At 40.4% G+C, this 18,097-nt stretch overlaps 1 protein-coding gene across 3 annotated transcripts in view; it reads right to left on the bottom strand.

Annotated features, from left to right (window-relative positions):
• RELN (reelin) overlaps positions 1–18,097 on the bottom strand; it is a 277,724-nt gene that overhangs the window by 64,519 nt on the left and 195,108 nt on the right. For all 3 annotated transcript variants that reach the window (XM_077783642.1, XM_077783643.1, XM_031507057.2), the window contains exons 22-28: positions 17,245–17,357; positions 10,539–10,676; positions 9,728–9,914; positions 5,854–6,059; positions 2,975–3,146; positions 2,403–2,603; positions 93–328 (exon numbers count right to left, since the gene is read on the bottom strand). In XM_077783642.1, the coding sequence (XP_077639768.1) occupies positions 93–328; positions 2,403–2,603; positions 2,975–3,146; positions 5,854–6,059; positions 9,728–9,914; positions 10,539–10,676; positions 17,245–17,357 (1,253 nt within the window). The remainder of the gene's footprint in view (positions 1–92; positions 329–2,402; positions 2,604–2,974; positions 3,147–5,853; positions 6,060–9,727; positions 9,915–10,538; positions 10,677–17,244; positions 17,358–18,097) is intronic.

Raw genomic sequence — 18,097 nt, 5'->3', positions numbered from 1 at the left:
TTGCGACTTTCTCCTAATGTACCATTCTAGAAGCAGCTAAATCAGCTAATCCACGGGTCCCACTGGCATCACTGGTTTACAATGCACTGTACCTGGCTGCAAGAGACCTGGGGATAACAATAGTAACTCTTGTCCAGTCCTCGAAGTCTCCGGTGTGGTACACGGAGGGCTCGCTGAGCTCCCGGGAGCTGCCCTCGCAGCCCTTGGTGCCCGGGGAGGCGGGGTAGCAGCCCTCCTTCACCAGCGACCAGAAGAGCCCAGCGTCGTGGGAGTACTGCAGCAGCACGGGGGCAGAGCTGCTGTACTGGCTGGTGCAACCAATGTTCAGCTGCAAAGAAGCAGAGGGTCAGAAATGACACGAAGAAAGCTGCACTGTTATTAGTATTTATTGGCTGCAAACCACCTTTGACTTTTTGCGCAGAGCACTCGCTCTGAACCCTGCTGGCTGACAGGGACTGATGCTCGGAGTCTGCTTCCTACATGGAAATATGACATTTCTTGGTAGAAATTCCCACGATTCCTTCATTAAGGTTGCTGAGTTCAGCACACAAAGAGGCGCAAAGAACTTTCCAAGGGTCTCTGGGCATAGCAAGCCCCAAACAGCAAACTCTGTGCAGGCACCTGCATGCCCAGGAGTGGAAGGAGCTGTATCCTCTGGGATCCACCCCATCTGCAGCCTAGTGTGCCCAGAGGATCAGCCTGACTCCCAGGCTAGCCCTAACCACAGCCTTGTCACTGGCCTTGCAGGAATGATGTCTGGAATTTGGCACTGCAGTTTGGGCCCCCAGAATAGAGTAACATTTGGATTAAGAAGAAAAAATGCATATTAAAATGTGAAATGAGAATGCAGCCAAGACCAAAATCAACTGCTGATTTGAAGTTTCAGTTTCATTCTTCAAGTTATCAGAAAAATATTAGTTTTCCTTAGTTTATTGCAGAAATTCTACTTGAGCTGCGGAATGCAAAATGTAAAACAAAATCATTCATGTAAAATGAAATAATTCTAACAAATTGTTGTCTTTGAGCTTATCAATGCAAAATTATTCCAGTCTGCTATTTAAAATGGAAATTTCACACACTCACGAAAGCATGCAAATAGGACTAACACATTTATGTGCAGGCTGAAAAGCTTTCCAAAAAAGTATAAATTCAGTCCTTAAATAATAGACTTTATAAAGAAGAACTCACTGTTCTGTGACACATTGTTATGTTTTGTATAGTTATGTTACATTGTCAAGTGCTTCAGTGATGGAAGGTGTATGTAACATTTTTTAAGTATTGATTTTTTTTTTTTTAAACACAGACAATTTCTTAATTGCTGTTGATCATCAAACCCAGAGAATGGACACTTAGTCACTGAAGTACTGCAAGGTGACGAAGAGGCAGATAGCATCTTTTCCAGGCTAAATGGTATTTATATATTGAGATATCCTTGTGTTTTAAACAGTTTAAAGCATAAAACTACATGCAATACTCACAAGAAAATTGTACTGAAACCCTTCAGTTTGAATAGCATTTTATTAGCTTATCTTTTAGTTGAAATTAGATTATTTTACAAATCCAAATATTTCTAACAAACTTTCCTATTTAAAGAACTGTGGGAATGATATTTGAAAAGCTGCCTGTAAACATCTGATCTTTTTAATAATTCCACTTGTAAATTATTCAGTGTCTGTATCCACCAATTATGTAAGGGCCATGTATTTGTGGGGAGCTCATTAAAATTGCATTGCAACCAACTTCCAGAATTCACCAATGGGATTTCATTATAAACTCAATAAAATTTTGATTAGGGTTCAGAAACAAGAGCTTGTCAAAGCAAATACACTTTCTTTGGAGCCCATATTCTGATGTATTGTCAGACCACTGAAATTTCTGTAAGCTCTTTAAAGAAGAAAATACTAATTAGAGCCTATATTCATTGACACAATAAAAGTAAATTATATAAAAAACACACACTGGAGCACAGAACAGCTTGTAAGTCCTTAAATAGTTTAAAATACAAAAAAATGTACCCAAACCACTTTGGAGCTTTTGTACTCACAGAGCCCCAGAAGGGATAAATCCTTTTTCACTTGACAGTGCAGTAGCATTTCCTAGTATTGACTTGGATACAATGCCAGTCACTTCAACTCACTTCTGAAATGTGCTGAAGAACAAAAACCTTTATAACTTCTCCAGAGGCATAAAAATGCTCTCAAGCACCAAGGTTTTGGATATTCTTTTAGAGAGCAGGATGACATTTTATTCTGTATGGGTTCAAACTTGTGCTCTTCACGTCTTTTTACACAACTGTCTAATGTATCACCTTCGTTTGAAGTGTGGCCCCAGTGGCATCTTGCAAGCATTGGCTAAGGGCAGTTTAACTGATATTCTTGCACAGATTTATGTTTAAGGAATACCTTGAACTGCAGGACATATCCAGGCTTCAGAGTTAAATCTCGAGTCACTGCAAACCGGTCTCCATCTGATTTACCGAACAGCATGGCAGAGGGGGTCGCAGAGCAGAAACTTTCATTTTTGGTCATCCCTTCATTGGCCAGCATTAACCATACACTCATCTGGTTCATAGGGTAATCAAATGCTGGCTTTTCATAAAAATTCTGTTAGAAATGAAAAGGAAAGCCAGAGGTATTATCCCCTTGCATTGTGACTTCAGAATAATTCCCAAAATGATGAACTTTCAAATTTTGCAATTTTTATTTCCTGGAGTTTTCAAAAAATTTTTATTTCCAAAACTTCAGTCTTGACTTTTTGCAGAGATGCATCATTACATGCTCTGTCACAAACCTTAGGAGCCTGATAATTTTGTGAAAAGACCCATGTTATTTTGACACATAGACACAGCTGCAAGCACTACAGTTGTCTCTTTAAACAGATCCAGAATTTTCAAAGAAAACTATATTCAAACAAATCTCCTAACAGGATAGTTCCTGTTTCCTGGGGATACCCACAGCCTGCTCTTGCTTATTACCTGTGGTAGGGTGGGATTAACAACAGGAATGATGTGCTTCTGCTTCTCTGACAAAATGATGATGTCGTCGATGGCCCACTGATCGTACCCTTCCCCTGAGAACACTGGCTGCCACCAGCGAAACCTGGTGCAAGGGGTCTTGGCTGCAGCTGGCAGCTCCAGATAGACAAACCTGAGGAACAGGAATTGAGGAGAACTTCAGAGTGCACAGTTTGTAGAGAAATATATCACTCAACAGGGAAAAGAGTCAGGGAAGCCAGCATCTATCTTACATGTATAAGTCCTGGGTAATTTGCATGTCCACAGAAGGGCAAGGAAGCTGGGGAAGGGTCTAAGAGAGCAACTCATATGAGGGGCAGCTGAGGAAGTTTGGGTTGTTCAGTCTGGAGAAAAGGCAGCTCAGCAGAGACCTCATTTCTCTCTACAACTACCTGAAAGGAGGTTGTAGTAAGATGGGAATCAGCCTCTTCTCCCAGGAATGAGTACATTGCCTCAAATTCTGCCAGAGGAGGTTCAGCTTGGACAACAGACAGAATTCCTCCACTGAAAAGGTGGTCAGGCATTGGGGATCCTTGGGCTGCCCAGGGAGCTTGAGGAGTCAATGTCTTTGGAATGGGTAAAAAAACAACCCCTGGATATGAGACTTAGGGCTGTAATTTGACTCATATGGTGATCTTGGGTCAAAGGTTGGATTTCATGATGTTTGAGGCCTTTTCCAACTTTAATGATTCTATGATGATTATTCTATGATGATATTATTATTCTATGAGGATTATTATTCCAACTTTAATGATTCTATGATTATTCTATTTTTCCATATATCTAGACACCTATTTATGCACTGCATATCAAGAAGCCTTCTTTTTCTTCTTGTCTGTGGAAGACATAAACTCCTTAAGACAATGTATGTTTTTATGCTCTATTACTATATTGCCAAACACAATAAGGAACTGATTTGAGCTCTCTAGCTTTGAATTAAACTGTTCAGCTGATCCATGTTCAGAAAATCTTAATGCTTTTCTGATGCCAGGAAGTAATAGTTATAGATGCTAGCAAAATTAATTTCTCATTCTCTTCTGCTGATTGTTCCTATTTGTAGACAAAAGCATCCTTCTGTTACAATGCAATAGATTATTTAGCAGTTTTCTTTGGTTAAAAATATTTCAGGCTTCCTATACAGATCTTTGTAAAAGAACTTCAGATCTGCTCAGTTTGCTTTATGTTCAACTTAAAAAACCACCTCACAAAAATGATGTTAAATAAAAGTTCAAGATTCAAGCCTAATCATACTTATGTTAAAAAGTACAAGAATTAGTTACTTACCCAATCCTATTTTAGACAGATTATATATATATAAATTTATAAAAACACTTTCTTTATATCACATGTTTTTTTGTACCATGCACTCTGCTTCACTCGCCAGTTAGGCAAAGAGGGGAGAAGGAATTCTTTTTCAGTTCTTTTCCAGGGAATTCCTAGATTCACTGTTGGAGAATAGGAATTGGAAAATGATATCTGGACCACATTTGAAACAAGAGAAAAATAACATCTATATAGCAATGTCCACTAAGGACCATCACTCTTCATTGCTTAGAATGGAAAATATTTTGTCTAGAAATGTATTGGACAGTCCAGTATCAAAGTTTTCATTATTTAGTTTCTTTTTTGGTGTGACTTTGACCAAATAGAGACCAAAGCACTCACCTAGCAGATGAGGGGAAGGGGGTAGCTGTAGTTTGGATTTTGGTAAGGCTTTTGATACTGTACCTCACAGCGTCTTTATGGACAAGTTGTCCACCTGTGGGATAAGCAGGTTCACAAAGTGCTGGGTGAAGGGCAGAATTCAAAGGGTTGTAATGAATGGGGTCACACCTGCCTGGTGACTGGTCACCAGCAGTATTCCTCAGGTTTAACCCTAGGGCTGTCCTGTTCAAGGTATTTATCAGTAATATGGATGCAGGAGTTGAATGTACCCTTTTGCTGATGATACAAACTGGGAGGTGCTATTGACTGTCTTGAGGGTCAAGAGGACTTGCAGAGGAATCTTGACAGATTAGAGCATTGGGATTGATTCATGGGATAAAATTTAACAAATGGAAGTGTTGATTCTGCACCAGGATGGAGTAACACTGAGCAGAGTTGTAGGTCCCGTCTACCTGAAATCATTCTATTCTATTCTATTCTATTCTATTCTATTCTATTCTATTCTATTCTATTCTATTCTATTTCAAATTCAAGACTTTTATACTTCCAAATGCCTAGATCACCTCTAGAAAAGAAGAGTCAATTTACAGAAGTCCTTCTGAAAGCATTGCTCATTGCAATGCAAAATGATGAGAAGACAAAATTATATGTATGTTTGGATTACAGGTAATAGAAATCACATTAATATCTATGCAGACAAATACAATTTAAATTTTTCACCAACAAGGTATCTGACATCAAATTTGAATGGCTGAACATGATTTCTTCTCGTCCTTAAATATTTACTTAAAGGAGCTTTTACTTCATATGGCATTAATACATGTTCATTAGATCTGAAACCAGAGTCAGAGGAAGTGGAAGATTTCTACACCTCTTTTGGGCAAGTTCTGTATTTGCTTGCTAATATTTTGCAGATATTAGCATTTTAGTCATGTTTCACATAGAAGGTGACAGGAAATTTTATATTTTACTTAAGATTGTAAGGCCCACTTTCATTACATTTTTCATTCCTAGTGACAGGAGTTTACTGTGCTAGCCAGAAAAGGTTTCTATATAATGATGACTTCTAAGCATTATAAATTTAAATTATTATTTATGTTTTCATAAGTTGAGAAATATCTATTTTTAAAAGCTGATGTAGATATGGATTACATAATTGAGATCAAAAATTATACCTGGGTTTGCTGAAGTCAGAGAAATACATTTCTGCTAGTAGCTGCCAGTTGATCCCGCCGTTGTTGCTATACTGCAGCAGCACACCTTCTTCTCTGCTGTCGGGTTTATTGCATGAAGAAGTCTCTCCTCCAATCTGGATGTAAAACTGTACAAAATCCACCCATATTGTGTCCAAATCCCAGCTTACCAACTGCCTTTTTCCAGCCTACAATGCAAAGAAAAGAGGGACAATAATAATTTTATTATGGCACCTTCACGATGAATAGGCATCACAGATGAATATTACACACAAAATTACACAACATGAAGGACACAGATTTCTGTATCAACTTGGCTTTTTTTGTCTTTCAATTATTCTGCTTGGCCATCCTTTATGTCACTGTCATTTGATCTCACAAGAACTTTATTATTTGATTTCAATACACAATGCAAATTCACAACACAATTTCCACACCAGAATTTAATCTCATTTCCCCATGGTCCCATGTGACTTCAGAGTACAAAGAGCAGGTGCTGGATATCCTGAATCAAGCCAGACTAAATTTTTAAATATTCAAGTTTTTATTGATAATGTACAGATAAGTAAAAAGGCCATTTCTCTAGTCGTATTTCCCTGGTCAAATCTTGCACTGTACAAGGTTACCCAATCACCTGAAATTGGTTCCAATACCTTGCTTGAAGTCCGTCTCCTACACAAGAACCAGGGAGTGCCATTTTCTCTTCATGCTTCAGCTGAATAAGATTTGTTCCTACACAAAACTATATCCTTTTTCTAATAAGTGTTGTAAATCAGGAGTGTCTCAACTAAAAGCTGTGGATTTAGTTTCAAGTTTACCTAAGCACAGCTGAGAGAAACAAGGAGCCTTGTAAAATTGAGTGAACAGCTTTTCCAAGTATGCTTTTGAATTTAGGAGGTCAACGTGGTCACTCTGTGCATATTCAGAAGACAGAGCATGTTCATCAAAGAAAAAACTTTAAGGCTGAAGATCCTTTTATTGTAACTGAAATTATCCCAAAGTCCTCTTCCCTTTGTGCCCTGGGGATTGAGGCTGAACTTGTGGACTTCCACATCAACAAACCTACAAGATGCTGATAAGGAATAGGAAGCTGCTTGTGGCAAGGCAGGACACAGGATGGGAGCAGTGTCTCCAGAGAGGTGAACTGCACGCCCTGCAGCTGGCACAGCCCTGCCCCAGCACAGCATCATGCTGCCACAAGCTTTTGTAGGTAGGGCAAAGCCATTTGTGTACAGCTGGAGAGACGATGAAGGGTTCATATTTCTGCATTTATTAAAGTAGCTTCAGCCTGGCACCACCCCCAAAATAGACCAGGACTGTCATCCTGCCTACTCTTTATAATTCCCTTAAAAAATGTGTTTCTGTCCATCTCCTAGCATAAAAAGGTTTAAAAAAGGAAAACAAAGGTTATGTTATGACACCTGTGTTTTAAGTAATGTTTGTGTTTTTCTCTCTCACTTGTACATTTGGGATCCTCATGACAAATTCCAAATAAATTTGAGATAAGCAAGTGATGTCATCTAGCTGGATACAAGTAACAAGATTTTGGAGCTGAGATTTAAAATATCATCTGTGTTTTTTAATAAGGTGACAGATGAATTTAAATCCTGTTCCATTCACCACGCCTTTCTTTGTTCTACACAGCTGAGGGTAAACCCAGCAGAGATAAATGTTTACTGCTTTCCTAAAACTTTGCTTGGCTGGTACAACAGCCTGGGCGCTGAGTTCATTTGTGGACCCTACCAAATAGGCCACCTTGCATTGAGACTGACCTCTGGAAGCTAAATGGGGGTCTGAAGTTTTGTTGGCTTGTACCACTGAAGACAAGGCAATAAAACCCGTGAAGGATCCTTTGACTCTCAAAAAGCTCATACAGGATACAAATATACTGATTGTTCTTTTTGTTTTGGTTTATTTGGTTGTTTATTCCCAGCTGAGACAGGAATTCCCTCCTGGATGGTGCCATAAGTGAGAACTCAGCCTTGGATGCAGCCCTGAGCTCCTGGGTGCAGCTCCACGTGGTTAATACTGGCCAAGGGGACACTGATGATCTCTGGGTACTTTGCTTTCACAGCTTCATTGGAGACACTGGAATTTGAAACTCCCACCATCGAATGGAGCCAGTAGTGGGTAATAAGGATGAAAACACTCTTGCTGTCCCATGGGCTGGTGTGTCCTGGCTGGCTGGGAGCACCCCAGCACACTGACCTGCAGTGGGTCAAGCTCTGGCCCTAAAACTATTAGAGGTGGGCTTTCCATATCTACAGCCCACAGCAGGTCTGCCTGCCAAAGGGTAATCACAGAACCAGGTAAATTGAGAGAGAGCATCAGCAACATAAAGCCTCGGGAGCTGCAGGGGCTAATTGAAAGAGCTCTGAATTGTGAACACACCTACAGTTGATTAAAATGAGTTGTAAAACAAAAGATATAGAGGGTTGTCAGAACAAAGCCAACATTAATTCTGGCAGCAGTAATTGATTATGGCAGCAAGCATTAGACATTCAAATAAAAAAATGGCTGTTTGAGCAAATGAAAAGAAATGTAAATACCCCAAAACAATATAGAACTGTTTGGCAACTATAAAAATAATTTTTTATTATCTACAAGTATGGCCCCTAGACACTCTGAGAAAGATCTAAACAGAAATTAAATAAACCACCTTCTGTTGACAGCACACAGACTGCTACTACTCAAGAAATGAGTGATAACATAACCCTTAGAGATCAATAGAAAGAAGCCAAGAATTTCTAAATGAGTTTTTCACTCCTCCTTAGCAGGAATCAGAAGAAAGATCATAGCAGGTTAATTCTAATTTAGCAAACTACTTTTGAGAAACCTGGCATAAGGAACGGAGCCAGAAGGAAAAACATCTAACAGGGAAGACAATTATGTATAAAAATCCAATTATCACAATTAGCTAGTTATACTGATTGGTCTATTACAAAATTTTCAGTGCAGAGCTCTATTTCCAGGGGAGCTGGATGTGAGACTATGTAGGAGTGCTGAAAATTATTTCATGGGTTAGATTTTTGTAATGAGATAAACAACACACAATTGCACAGCACTGCATATTGGGTTATTCTTCTGGGACTAATCTGGCTCTCATGACAGCAGTGGCAGTTTGATCAAACCTTTAAAGGAGAAGCACATAGCTGCATTTATATTCTTCCTTTCAATTAAGAACAAAACAAACCTTAGTAAGAGACCTGAGGAGCAATAATACAAAAATAAAACTGTGAATACAATGCATAATCTTACATTTGGTCATAAAGATCTCTTCTTATTTTAGCTATAATTGCTACTAATTAGCAGAATTCCCTATATCTTTTTCATGTTCTATTATTTTTTTTGTCTGCAAAGTATCTAAGTTATACAAAAGAATATTCTCCTTCAGGTTAACCATTTTCTAAAAGCCTGAGAAAATGTGTTTTTTTTTTCAGTAGTTTTGTTCCTGTGACCTCAAATTAAGCTGCTTGTGCCCTGGAGAGCTAACCTTTCCCCATCTCTTACCCAGGACAGTACAGAAGAAACAAATGGGAGCTGCTGGATGCTGAGAACTGAATCTTTAAAAAGAAAATGTACAAGTAAGACATTGTGAATATACACACTTCCCAGCACACTGGCAATTTACTACCTTTCATTACAGCTGCTATTTCTTGAATACATGTGCATGTGTCTTTCCCTGTCTCTTTTGATTGCTTTGTTCTTTACCTGCCGAGCACAGTTGGGCTGTTTAACACATTTCTAATATTGTGCAGCTTTCTGCCATTTCCTTTTTCTTTGCCACACAGCCACATTTTGCTCCACAGAAACCTGCAGTGTGTGCCTTTATCAGTCTCCCAGCCCTCTGTAGTACCTTGTTGAAGTAGAGTGAGGAGCCAGATGAGATGACCCCACAGCCCTCCTCAGGCTTGACGATTTCTCCCCCAATAATTTCCTGCCACTCCGTCTTCAGGGTATCTGGGTTCTCAAAATCAGACATGATGGTTGAAGAAAGGGGATTTTCAGGCTGACATTCAGTACCCCGAAACCCTGAATCACACCTGGGGAGAAGTGTAAACATAATAAGTTTTAAGGACTTTATTTGATGCTAGGAATTAGTTAAGGTAGTGCACTGACCTTATAAAATTCAGTGTGGACAACCGTAATTGAAAAAAAAAATCATTCTGTATTTGTGGTTTTGTATTGTGGAAACAAACCATAATATCTGGAAAATGGAAAAACTCTGTACCTTTTTTTCTAAAAAATCCCCCCAAAACCCCTGTGGTATCCAGAAAGTTTGAAGCTGGCAGGGAATAGCAGTCTGTGTCCTTGGTGGAGCACCCATTCTGACAGCGGCTGCCAAGCAGAGCTGAGTTGGTCCCTGGCATTTTTCTGGCTCCGGGCTCTGAGTGGCCACCAGGACTTCCAGCAGGGCAGCCCTGTGCCACTGAAAGCTTTTCCAGTGCTTGGATCTGCCAAGGGTAAGGGTTCTTGGACAGACTGGTGTGGAGCAGCTGGATGCTAATGCTGCTTGAATGGTCAGCCCCATGTAGTGCTTTTGTTTTTTTTTAAATTTTTAATACAAAAATAAGAACAACAACCAAGAAAAGGAAAGTATGGAAAATAGTAGGGTGCCTGAAGTATGAGGAGGGAATTGTTAGGAGGGTCTGACAAGTGCTTCATACCTGCAGACGCCGTGGTCACACCAGCCATGCCCGCTGCACATGTTGGGACACTGCTGGCCAATGTAGATGTTGTCCAGGGCCCACTCATCCTGGGCTGTGTAGTAGCACTGACTCCAGCGGAAACGTGTGGCACTGGACCTTGAAATCAACAGCAATGCATTCATTTTTAATTCTTTACAGAATGGCAGGAAAAGAGGTAAAATGTAACAAAAAAAAAATAATTTAGTATCCCAGTCATAGCCTAGGCTGCAAAGGCTGGCACAATCAAAGACAGATTCTTGCAAATTAACTTTCTAGAAGATGCCACTCACTGCACAGGGCTATATAATGGACTTTCCAATGACTGATGACATATCTGAGGAAGAGCACATTGCAGGGATTTTGAGAATTACTTTAAGGTAAGTCTAGCTACAAATATTACTGGATTTTTATTGTATTACGGTTGAAAAATTGGACAGATGGATCTAGGGCATGACTGTTTTTTATATTTTTGGTCACAGTTAACAGGTCATAAACTGTCTAAAGAGGTATCTCCTCTTTAAATATTTATTATTTAAACAATTATTAAAGTTCTTGAGTGTAAGTGAATACCAACTATTTCCATTCAACAATAGTTGACTTTTTTTCTTGGATATAATTTTTTTTTTGTCAGGACGATTTTAAACTAGATTTTGCTCATATCACTGGTGACATTAAAACCACAAGTTTTTGACAAAAATCCTGTTTCATCGCACCTATTTTTTTCTATACTGCAAATAGCTTGCTCTTGGCCAACAACCCAACACCCAAGGTTTGTTATGGGGAATCATCAAATTAAATATCTTGCCTAACTAAGCTCTGGATATTTGTAATATTCTTCAAGCACAAAACCTTGCTTTAGCTTCTCCTTTCTAAATAGTTTTATCTTCAACAGCTTGTTTTTCTTTACAATAGTAATTTAGCTAATATTATCCATTAAAAAATGTTTAGTGTTGGTCCTTTAGGAGATTGTCCAATGCAACATTGACATTTTCCATGGGAGTGAATCCTGCTAGCCAAACCCAGCATGACCCCACCACCCTCAAAAACCAAGGCTGGAGAAGAAAATGAATCATAAGAAAAGCAATCTTTGTCATCATCAAGCCTTTTCAAGATGCCCTGCCAAACTGCACAACCAAGAAGTTACAGACATTGGCTGGTGGCCACTCCTAAATAGGGGATACAGAGACTCTCCACTCCATGCTTGTGTCAGAATGAGACAAAGAAAAATATGTTGCATGTGAAGTGAAACAAAGATGGGAAATGGTTCATCATGCTGGAGCAAAAGGGGCTGTGCTGGCTGCATAACAGGTCTGGGTAAAAGGGGTGGTGGTGGCAATGTGGGCACTGAGGCTGGATTGCATTGTTGTGGGGAGGTAAGATGGGGAAAGCAAGGCTGAATGAAGAGAACTAAAAATCCAGTTTTAAGATGGGACAGGCCTGTGTCTGGCCAAGGGCTGGTTGGGGGTGCTGAGGATGAGAAGCAGGTGGCTCCTATTAGAAGCTTCTTTTCTAGCTTTTTTCTCAGCCATATGGTTACTTTATGATGACACAGGATATAATGTTGTTACTCTCCTTGGAGATACAAAGCCCTTTCCCCACCCCCAATAATTTATGTAGAATAAACTTATTAAAATGAGTATTGTAAAGGTGGCTGAGCCACCTGCTCACATGTATGGAAGTGAAAAAACATATGGAAGTGAAAAAAAATATAGAGCAGGCCTGTGCAGCTGAAGAGGACAGAGTGGCAGAGCAATTAGCCATGCTGGCACATATGAGAAGTTTGGTACACGTGTGGATAAATTTTAAAAATAACAGTTATTATTTTCTTTAAAAAACAAATGAAGCTGCCCAAGGGCTTGATTTTTAATTGAAATTACCCTTGTTGCCTGTTTTAAGTATCTGTTTGATATTGCAAATACTGTAAGCATTTTTACAGCACTCAGAGTTAATCTGCGGGGGCAAATCTGCTGATTAAATACTCCCTCAGGATATAATGTATTGATGGGTTACATTACAAGAGCTATGAATTATCCATTAGAAGTGTGCAAGGCCAGTAATCAGCACACGAAGGATTTCCTAAGCTTGTGAAGGCACAATGGGCAGTCAATACTGACTGAAATTATTTACTGTTTATTTTTGTAGTGCTCTGAAATCAGCGCATCACTTTGGTGCTGAGGTTCATGTTTGCATCAATGGCACCACAGAGAGCCCTGACAGAGGCTGTAGGCTCTGGAAAGAGCTGTAGTGACTGGTGTTAACTCTAATGTGTGCTGAGGAAAATGACAATACTAAAACCAAAGAATAGTGTTAGAGCAGTAAAACACATCCCCTATGAACTCCCAGCACAGTAAAACTGTGCCATGTTATTTTCCTAGGTAGCAGGAGGGAGAACACTGTGTTCAGACATCCCTTTTTTTCATCAGGGAGGGCGTATGGGTGGAGTTGGGGTGTGAGACCCTTCAGCCCTGGGGTATTTACAGCAAACCAGGGGAGATCTACAGTGATACAGAGGCAATTTCACCATGCCATGGAAGTCTCATGGTGCCCAACAAATGGTGGTGCCCCCTAAGAAGAGCTTGATGTGGCATTGGTGGCGCTGCCTTGGCTGCTCACTGGCTGCTGCCAGGTGCATGTGGGCAGGAAGGGCGGCTGTGCCGGTGCATCAGGGCTGGTTCTGGGCACAAGGCTCACTCCTGACCTACACAAACAGTGGGGAGAGCCCAGCCCTGTGCAGTGACAGAGGACACCTCTGTGCCCAGGGGAGCACAACGCCTGGAGCCCCCGCTGAAGATCCCAGTGCAGCTCTGCCTTGGGGCTGTTCCCAGGGCTGGGCGTGCACAGAGCTGCCCCAGAGCTGGCAGTCCATTTCACCTGACCAAAATGTTTCCCTGGAGAGTATCATCATCCCATCCCTGCTGCCACCCTGCCAGGTGCAGAATTCCATCTGCCTCCTTAGGATCCAGATGTTGGCTGCACATCAAGCTGAGGGTGCACTCAGCTCCCCTTGCTACTTATAAGTTGCCCCAGATGAATGCAGTGATGCAGGGGTTTGTTTCTATCATTTGAGGGGAGGGGAAGAAGGGAGGAGGCTCATTACTGCCTGGAGATGAACACATTGCCCAAATGGAGGCATGTGCAGCAGCTAGAGGCTGGGGACAGTCCCCAGGGAGCCACTTGCCAGCAGGGAGGAGTTATTTTTATCTGCAGACAGACAGCTCTCCCCTGGGGACAGCTTTGCCACGACAGGAATCCTGTTAACCCCAAGCTGCAAGGGACAAGGGGCTGCCCTCACCTTCCCACCCAGCCTGCTGCCAGAGGTCCTGTGGGAAGCAATGCCACTGTCACATGGCTGTGGGCAGGGAAAACTCTATGGATTCAGGTTCCTCCCTGGATGAGGGATAATGCAGGTTAGGCTGAAGTGACAATTGCAAAAGCAATGCTGCTGAAAAACCACTCCTGCTCACTGTTTCTGAAAGCTTTCCAAGGCTGCTCTGCATCTCAAGGTAACAACAGCTTAAGAGGATTATGCTGTTAAAAATGGTAATCAACTATTTAAAAAAGCCATGTTAATTAAGAAAAGAGAATAAGGAGATGAGCGTCAGCTGCATTCTCAGTGATAAAACACTGGCTTTCTATACAGTCACCATTTGGACATCTATTGAAATGGGAAGTGTAGCACTGAGGAGCTATGAAAGCATTTCTTACATGCAAAATAAACTTCCCTAATTCCTCATGGTTTCTCATTTTTTTTTAAATGCTACTGGAAAGCAATCTGGCTCTCTAATGACATTATATGTAAGTCAAGTTGATGTCATATAAAAGTCATTTTTGTTGTGTGACATTCTACATAAGCACAAGGAAGTGCTGCGAGTGAAATGATGTTCTGTTACAAAATGTTTCTGATATGTGACTTAAAATAAAATCACTGCCTTCCCTCCTGATATTAAAAGCCTTAATGATTTAATGCAAATTTGTGGCTGGTAAAATTGTATTTGCTACCTTCTGAGTTACCATAATTACATTTACCCAATTATCCTGAAGGTCTCATTCAGTCATTAGGTGTTGATTTGTTTATGAAGTCAGCAACTGACAGCTGCTTGTATCTCATTAAAGCCTGTTCACATGTAAATGCCTTGCATAAAACTGAAATTAATTTTCATCAGTGTTAGAAATGTTCATTTCAAGTACAATACAATTTCAGTGAGCAGGTGCTTACATTTAATTTCTTCAATACAAGTCTCAATCTTGCAGCAGGTTTTCTACCATCCCAAATCTCACATAACATGGGGAGCTTGTAAACTCATGCTTGCTAGATGCAGAACATCTAAAGATCTGCAGAAATACCAGCACATCCAGAAAGTTTTACAAGAGAAATAGGTGCTGTTACAAACAATTTTCCAGCTGCACGAGCACAGTGCCACAGCCTGACACTTCCCAACGCCCAAGGTGCAAATCCCCAGCTGAGAGCTGTGCACCCAGGGATAAAAGCTCCAGCAATCACAGCAGGGCTGTGCAGGGGTGTGAGGGCATGCTGAGGCCACCAAGGGCCAGAACAAGGCTAATGAGACATTTCTGAGACCTCGTTTAGGTGGTTGTTTCCCTGTGCAATAAGCGCAGGGCAGGCTGGGCATTTGGCAGCCTTTGTCTGAAGGAAGGTCCAGAGACTCCTCCACCTCACCCCAGCTTTGGAAGGCAGAACACCATGCTCTGCCTCTACAAATCTTCTTCCTGGCCATCACTAAGGTTTTGCTTCTGTGTGGTGGTTGCAGTGGATGCAGGTGAGGAAGGGGTAGGAGGAGGAGGAGGGAGGGCACCCCAAAAAGGAGCCCTACAGAGCATATTCACTACCAGGCACCTGGAATGATGCTCTCTGCGTGGCTGGGCTGGCAGTGGAGAGCTCCACATCAAAGTGTCACCAATAATGCCCAGGTTTTGGAAAGGCAGAAACTTTATCTCTGCTCATGAGCCTGCTCTAAAAACCTGTAAAAAATCCCCTCCCAGTCTCAACCCAAAGGAAGGGTTGAGCCCTTAACCTGCTCTTTGTTACTGGAAAGGAATGTTAGAAAGAGGGGAAAGTGGTGAGAAAGATGCATGTGGTGTGCTGGATTGCATTTGATGGGAACAGGCAGCCACCCTTCCTCTTCACCCTGATAATACCATAGCACAACACAACCCAGAAAATGTGTTCTATGAAGAGCAAAGACATTTTCAGTGGTAATTTGTACCTTAATTACAAACAAACTCTGCTAACAGACGGGAATCCCTTCAGATACAAGACAGAGTGTGAAATATTTATGATTTGTGCACAGCATAGAACAGGAACCCGGCTATTACTTCATCATAATTTCTCCCCACAGTCTCCTAAATTAAAATGGAGTTATATGCTTCTGTCACCTCATATGCTGAGAAAAATTACTAGATTCTAAAGAAAAAGAAGGCCACAACATTGGTATCATCATCAAATACACACTGTATAATAACGTTGAGTACATTATATATTTTATAAATTAGGAATAACAGCCTACTTTGGAATGTAACCCAAAAAATGGTAGATGCTTTTTAAACTCCTAAATGCCTATGTGAACCACAGATTTTGGGGATGGTAGCACATACTGACATGTAAAATTTAGTACATTACAATCTACAAAGGAGTTATTTGTAGACTTACTTGCACCATTTGGTATTATCTGATATGATATGTTCTAAGGATTCAATATTTGCCTTTGATGTTTTGCTAGAAATAGGAAATTCTGAATATTGACTGTAGAGCAAAAAGGGCCAGTGTGTTGAAAGAAGGTTTCATTGTGGTATGATTGATGGAAACAGGCTGTGCTGAGGCCATGCAGAGTGCAAAAAAAAAAATAATGATGGGGAAATACAATGATGACAATCTGAGCAAGCTCTCATTGCACTTGCTGCGATGGATTCAGATCAAACATAATCAAAATGTAACTCTAATTGCAATAATTAAATTCTCAAATGAAGGATGCCCTGAAGATTATTGGGATTTATAACAACTTTTTATTTGTATGGTATACAAATAAATATGGTATAAAGATTTAAAAATAAATAATGAAAGAAACAGTTCAGTTAATAAAAGATTTTAGGGGAGGCAAATCAAGTTTGATTATAACAAGATGAAAAGGTTTTATAATAATTTTTGTTTCTCTTTTTTTTTTGCATGAGAGAATGCTATTTTTTAAGACATGCTATAAAAAGAAACAAGAGTTAAAAAATTCCCAGAAATGATTCATTAGTTATTGTTTATATAGGGCTTTGGTCTGAAGATGTAAACAATAAAGAATGTACAAAATAAAAATTAACAATCCAAATAAAGCCTTCCTCCAACAGGGCATTTACAGACAAGTGCCACTATTTTTGAAAAGTCTGAACTCTATTAGGAGAGTCAGAGTATGTATTAAAAGCAATCCTAAACAATAGTTTCTGTTGACTTCATCAACATTTCATTCTCTAATTATGTAAGGAATGTATTTTATGGGAAATACCTGTGGCTGGATCAGCCCAGGCACTGCACCTACTGGCTTGAGTATGACCTGCAGAGGACTTGGTATTTGTCACAGCAATTGATGTGACAAATTGTATGCACAACAACCCCCCTCACCATTTCCCCCCCCCCCCACCTTCACCCCCCAAAAAAGTTTAAAGATAGGAAATAAATGCTTACCAAGTCTTTTGTGGTAAAAGAACAGTGATTCTCCTCCACTGAGTAAATTCACTGGAGTGGTAAATACTTGCTGATGTAAACTCCTGACAGCTCGGCATACTGGGAAGGCATTCCTTAAAATAAAACATTTCAAAACCAGATTTAATGTTGAGGAATAACTGGGAACAGAAACAAAGGTCAAACATTCACACAACCAGGAGCTTGTCTGGGTCCAGATGCTGGAGTGAAAGACCCAGAAGAGAAAAATCCTGACATGATGAGGATAAATTTCTCAGAAAACTAGTAAATACAAATCTATTTAAAGAGTTTAGCATTCATGACTGCCAATGTTTTGCTTTCCTCCATGAGGAATGTCTCTTTTTTTTTTTTACTATCTTCACCCCAACATCCACTGTGGACTATGAAGTAAGACTACAAGACCACTATGAAGTCTATGAAAGTGACCTCCAGACTATTATAAAGGTCATTTTAGAGACCTACTTGTGAGGCTTTGCCTGGGCATACTGACTGCCCCACACTCTCCATCTGCAGTGGGGAGCAGCAGTAGGAACAGGCAGAGCCACACCAGAGGGCCCAGCCACAGCCTAGTGAAGTTGTGTCCTTAGGCTCTTCCCAAGCTCTGCAGCTGTGTTAGTTTTGACACCTACAGCAAGCGGTGTAAATTCTTCCCTCCTGCTTCCAGAACTATTTCTGCATCTAATTCAGATTCCTATTGTTGAGGTCTATTTCCCAAATTCTATTTTTTTAAATTCAGAAAATATGATTGTTCACACTTTTGTAATATTAAATATAAATGAAGTCCATTATCCCAGCTTCTTACTGTTTTCTAGCACTGCCCTTCCAATGTTACTTC

This window comes from Lonchura striata, chromosome 5 (assembly GCF_046129695.1).
Source record: "Lonchura striata isolate bLonStr1 chromosome 5, bLonStr1.mat, whole genome shotgun sequence".
In the NCBI taxonomy this organism is placed as follows: domain Eukaryota; kingdom Metazoa; phylum Chordata; class Aves; order Passeriformes; family Estrildidae; genus Lonchura; species Lonchura striata.
This window is presented reverse-complemented; position numbering and strand designations above follow the sequence as displayed.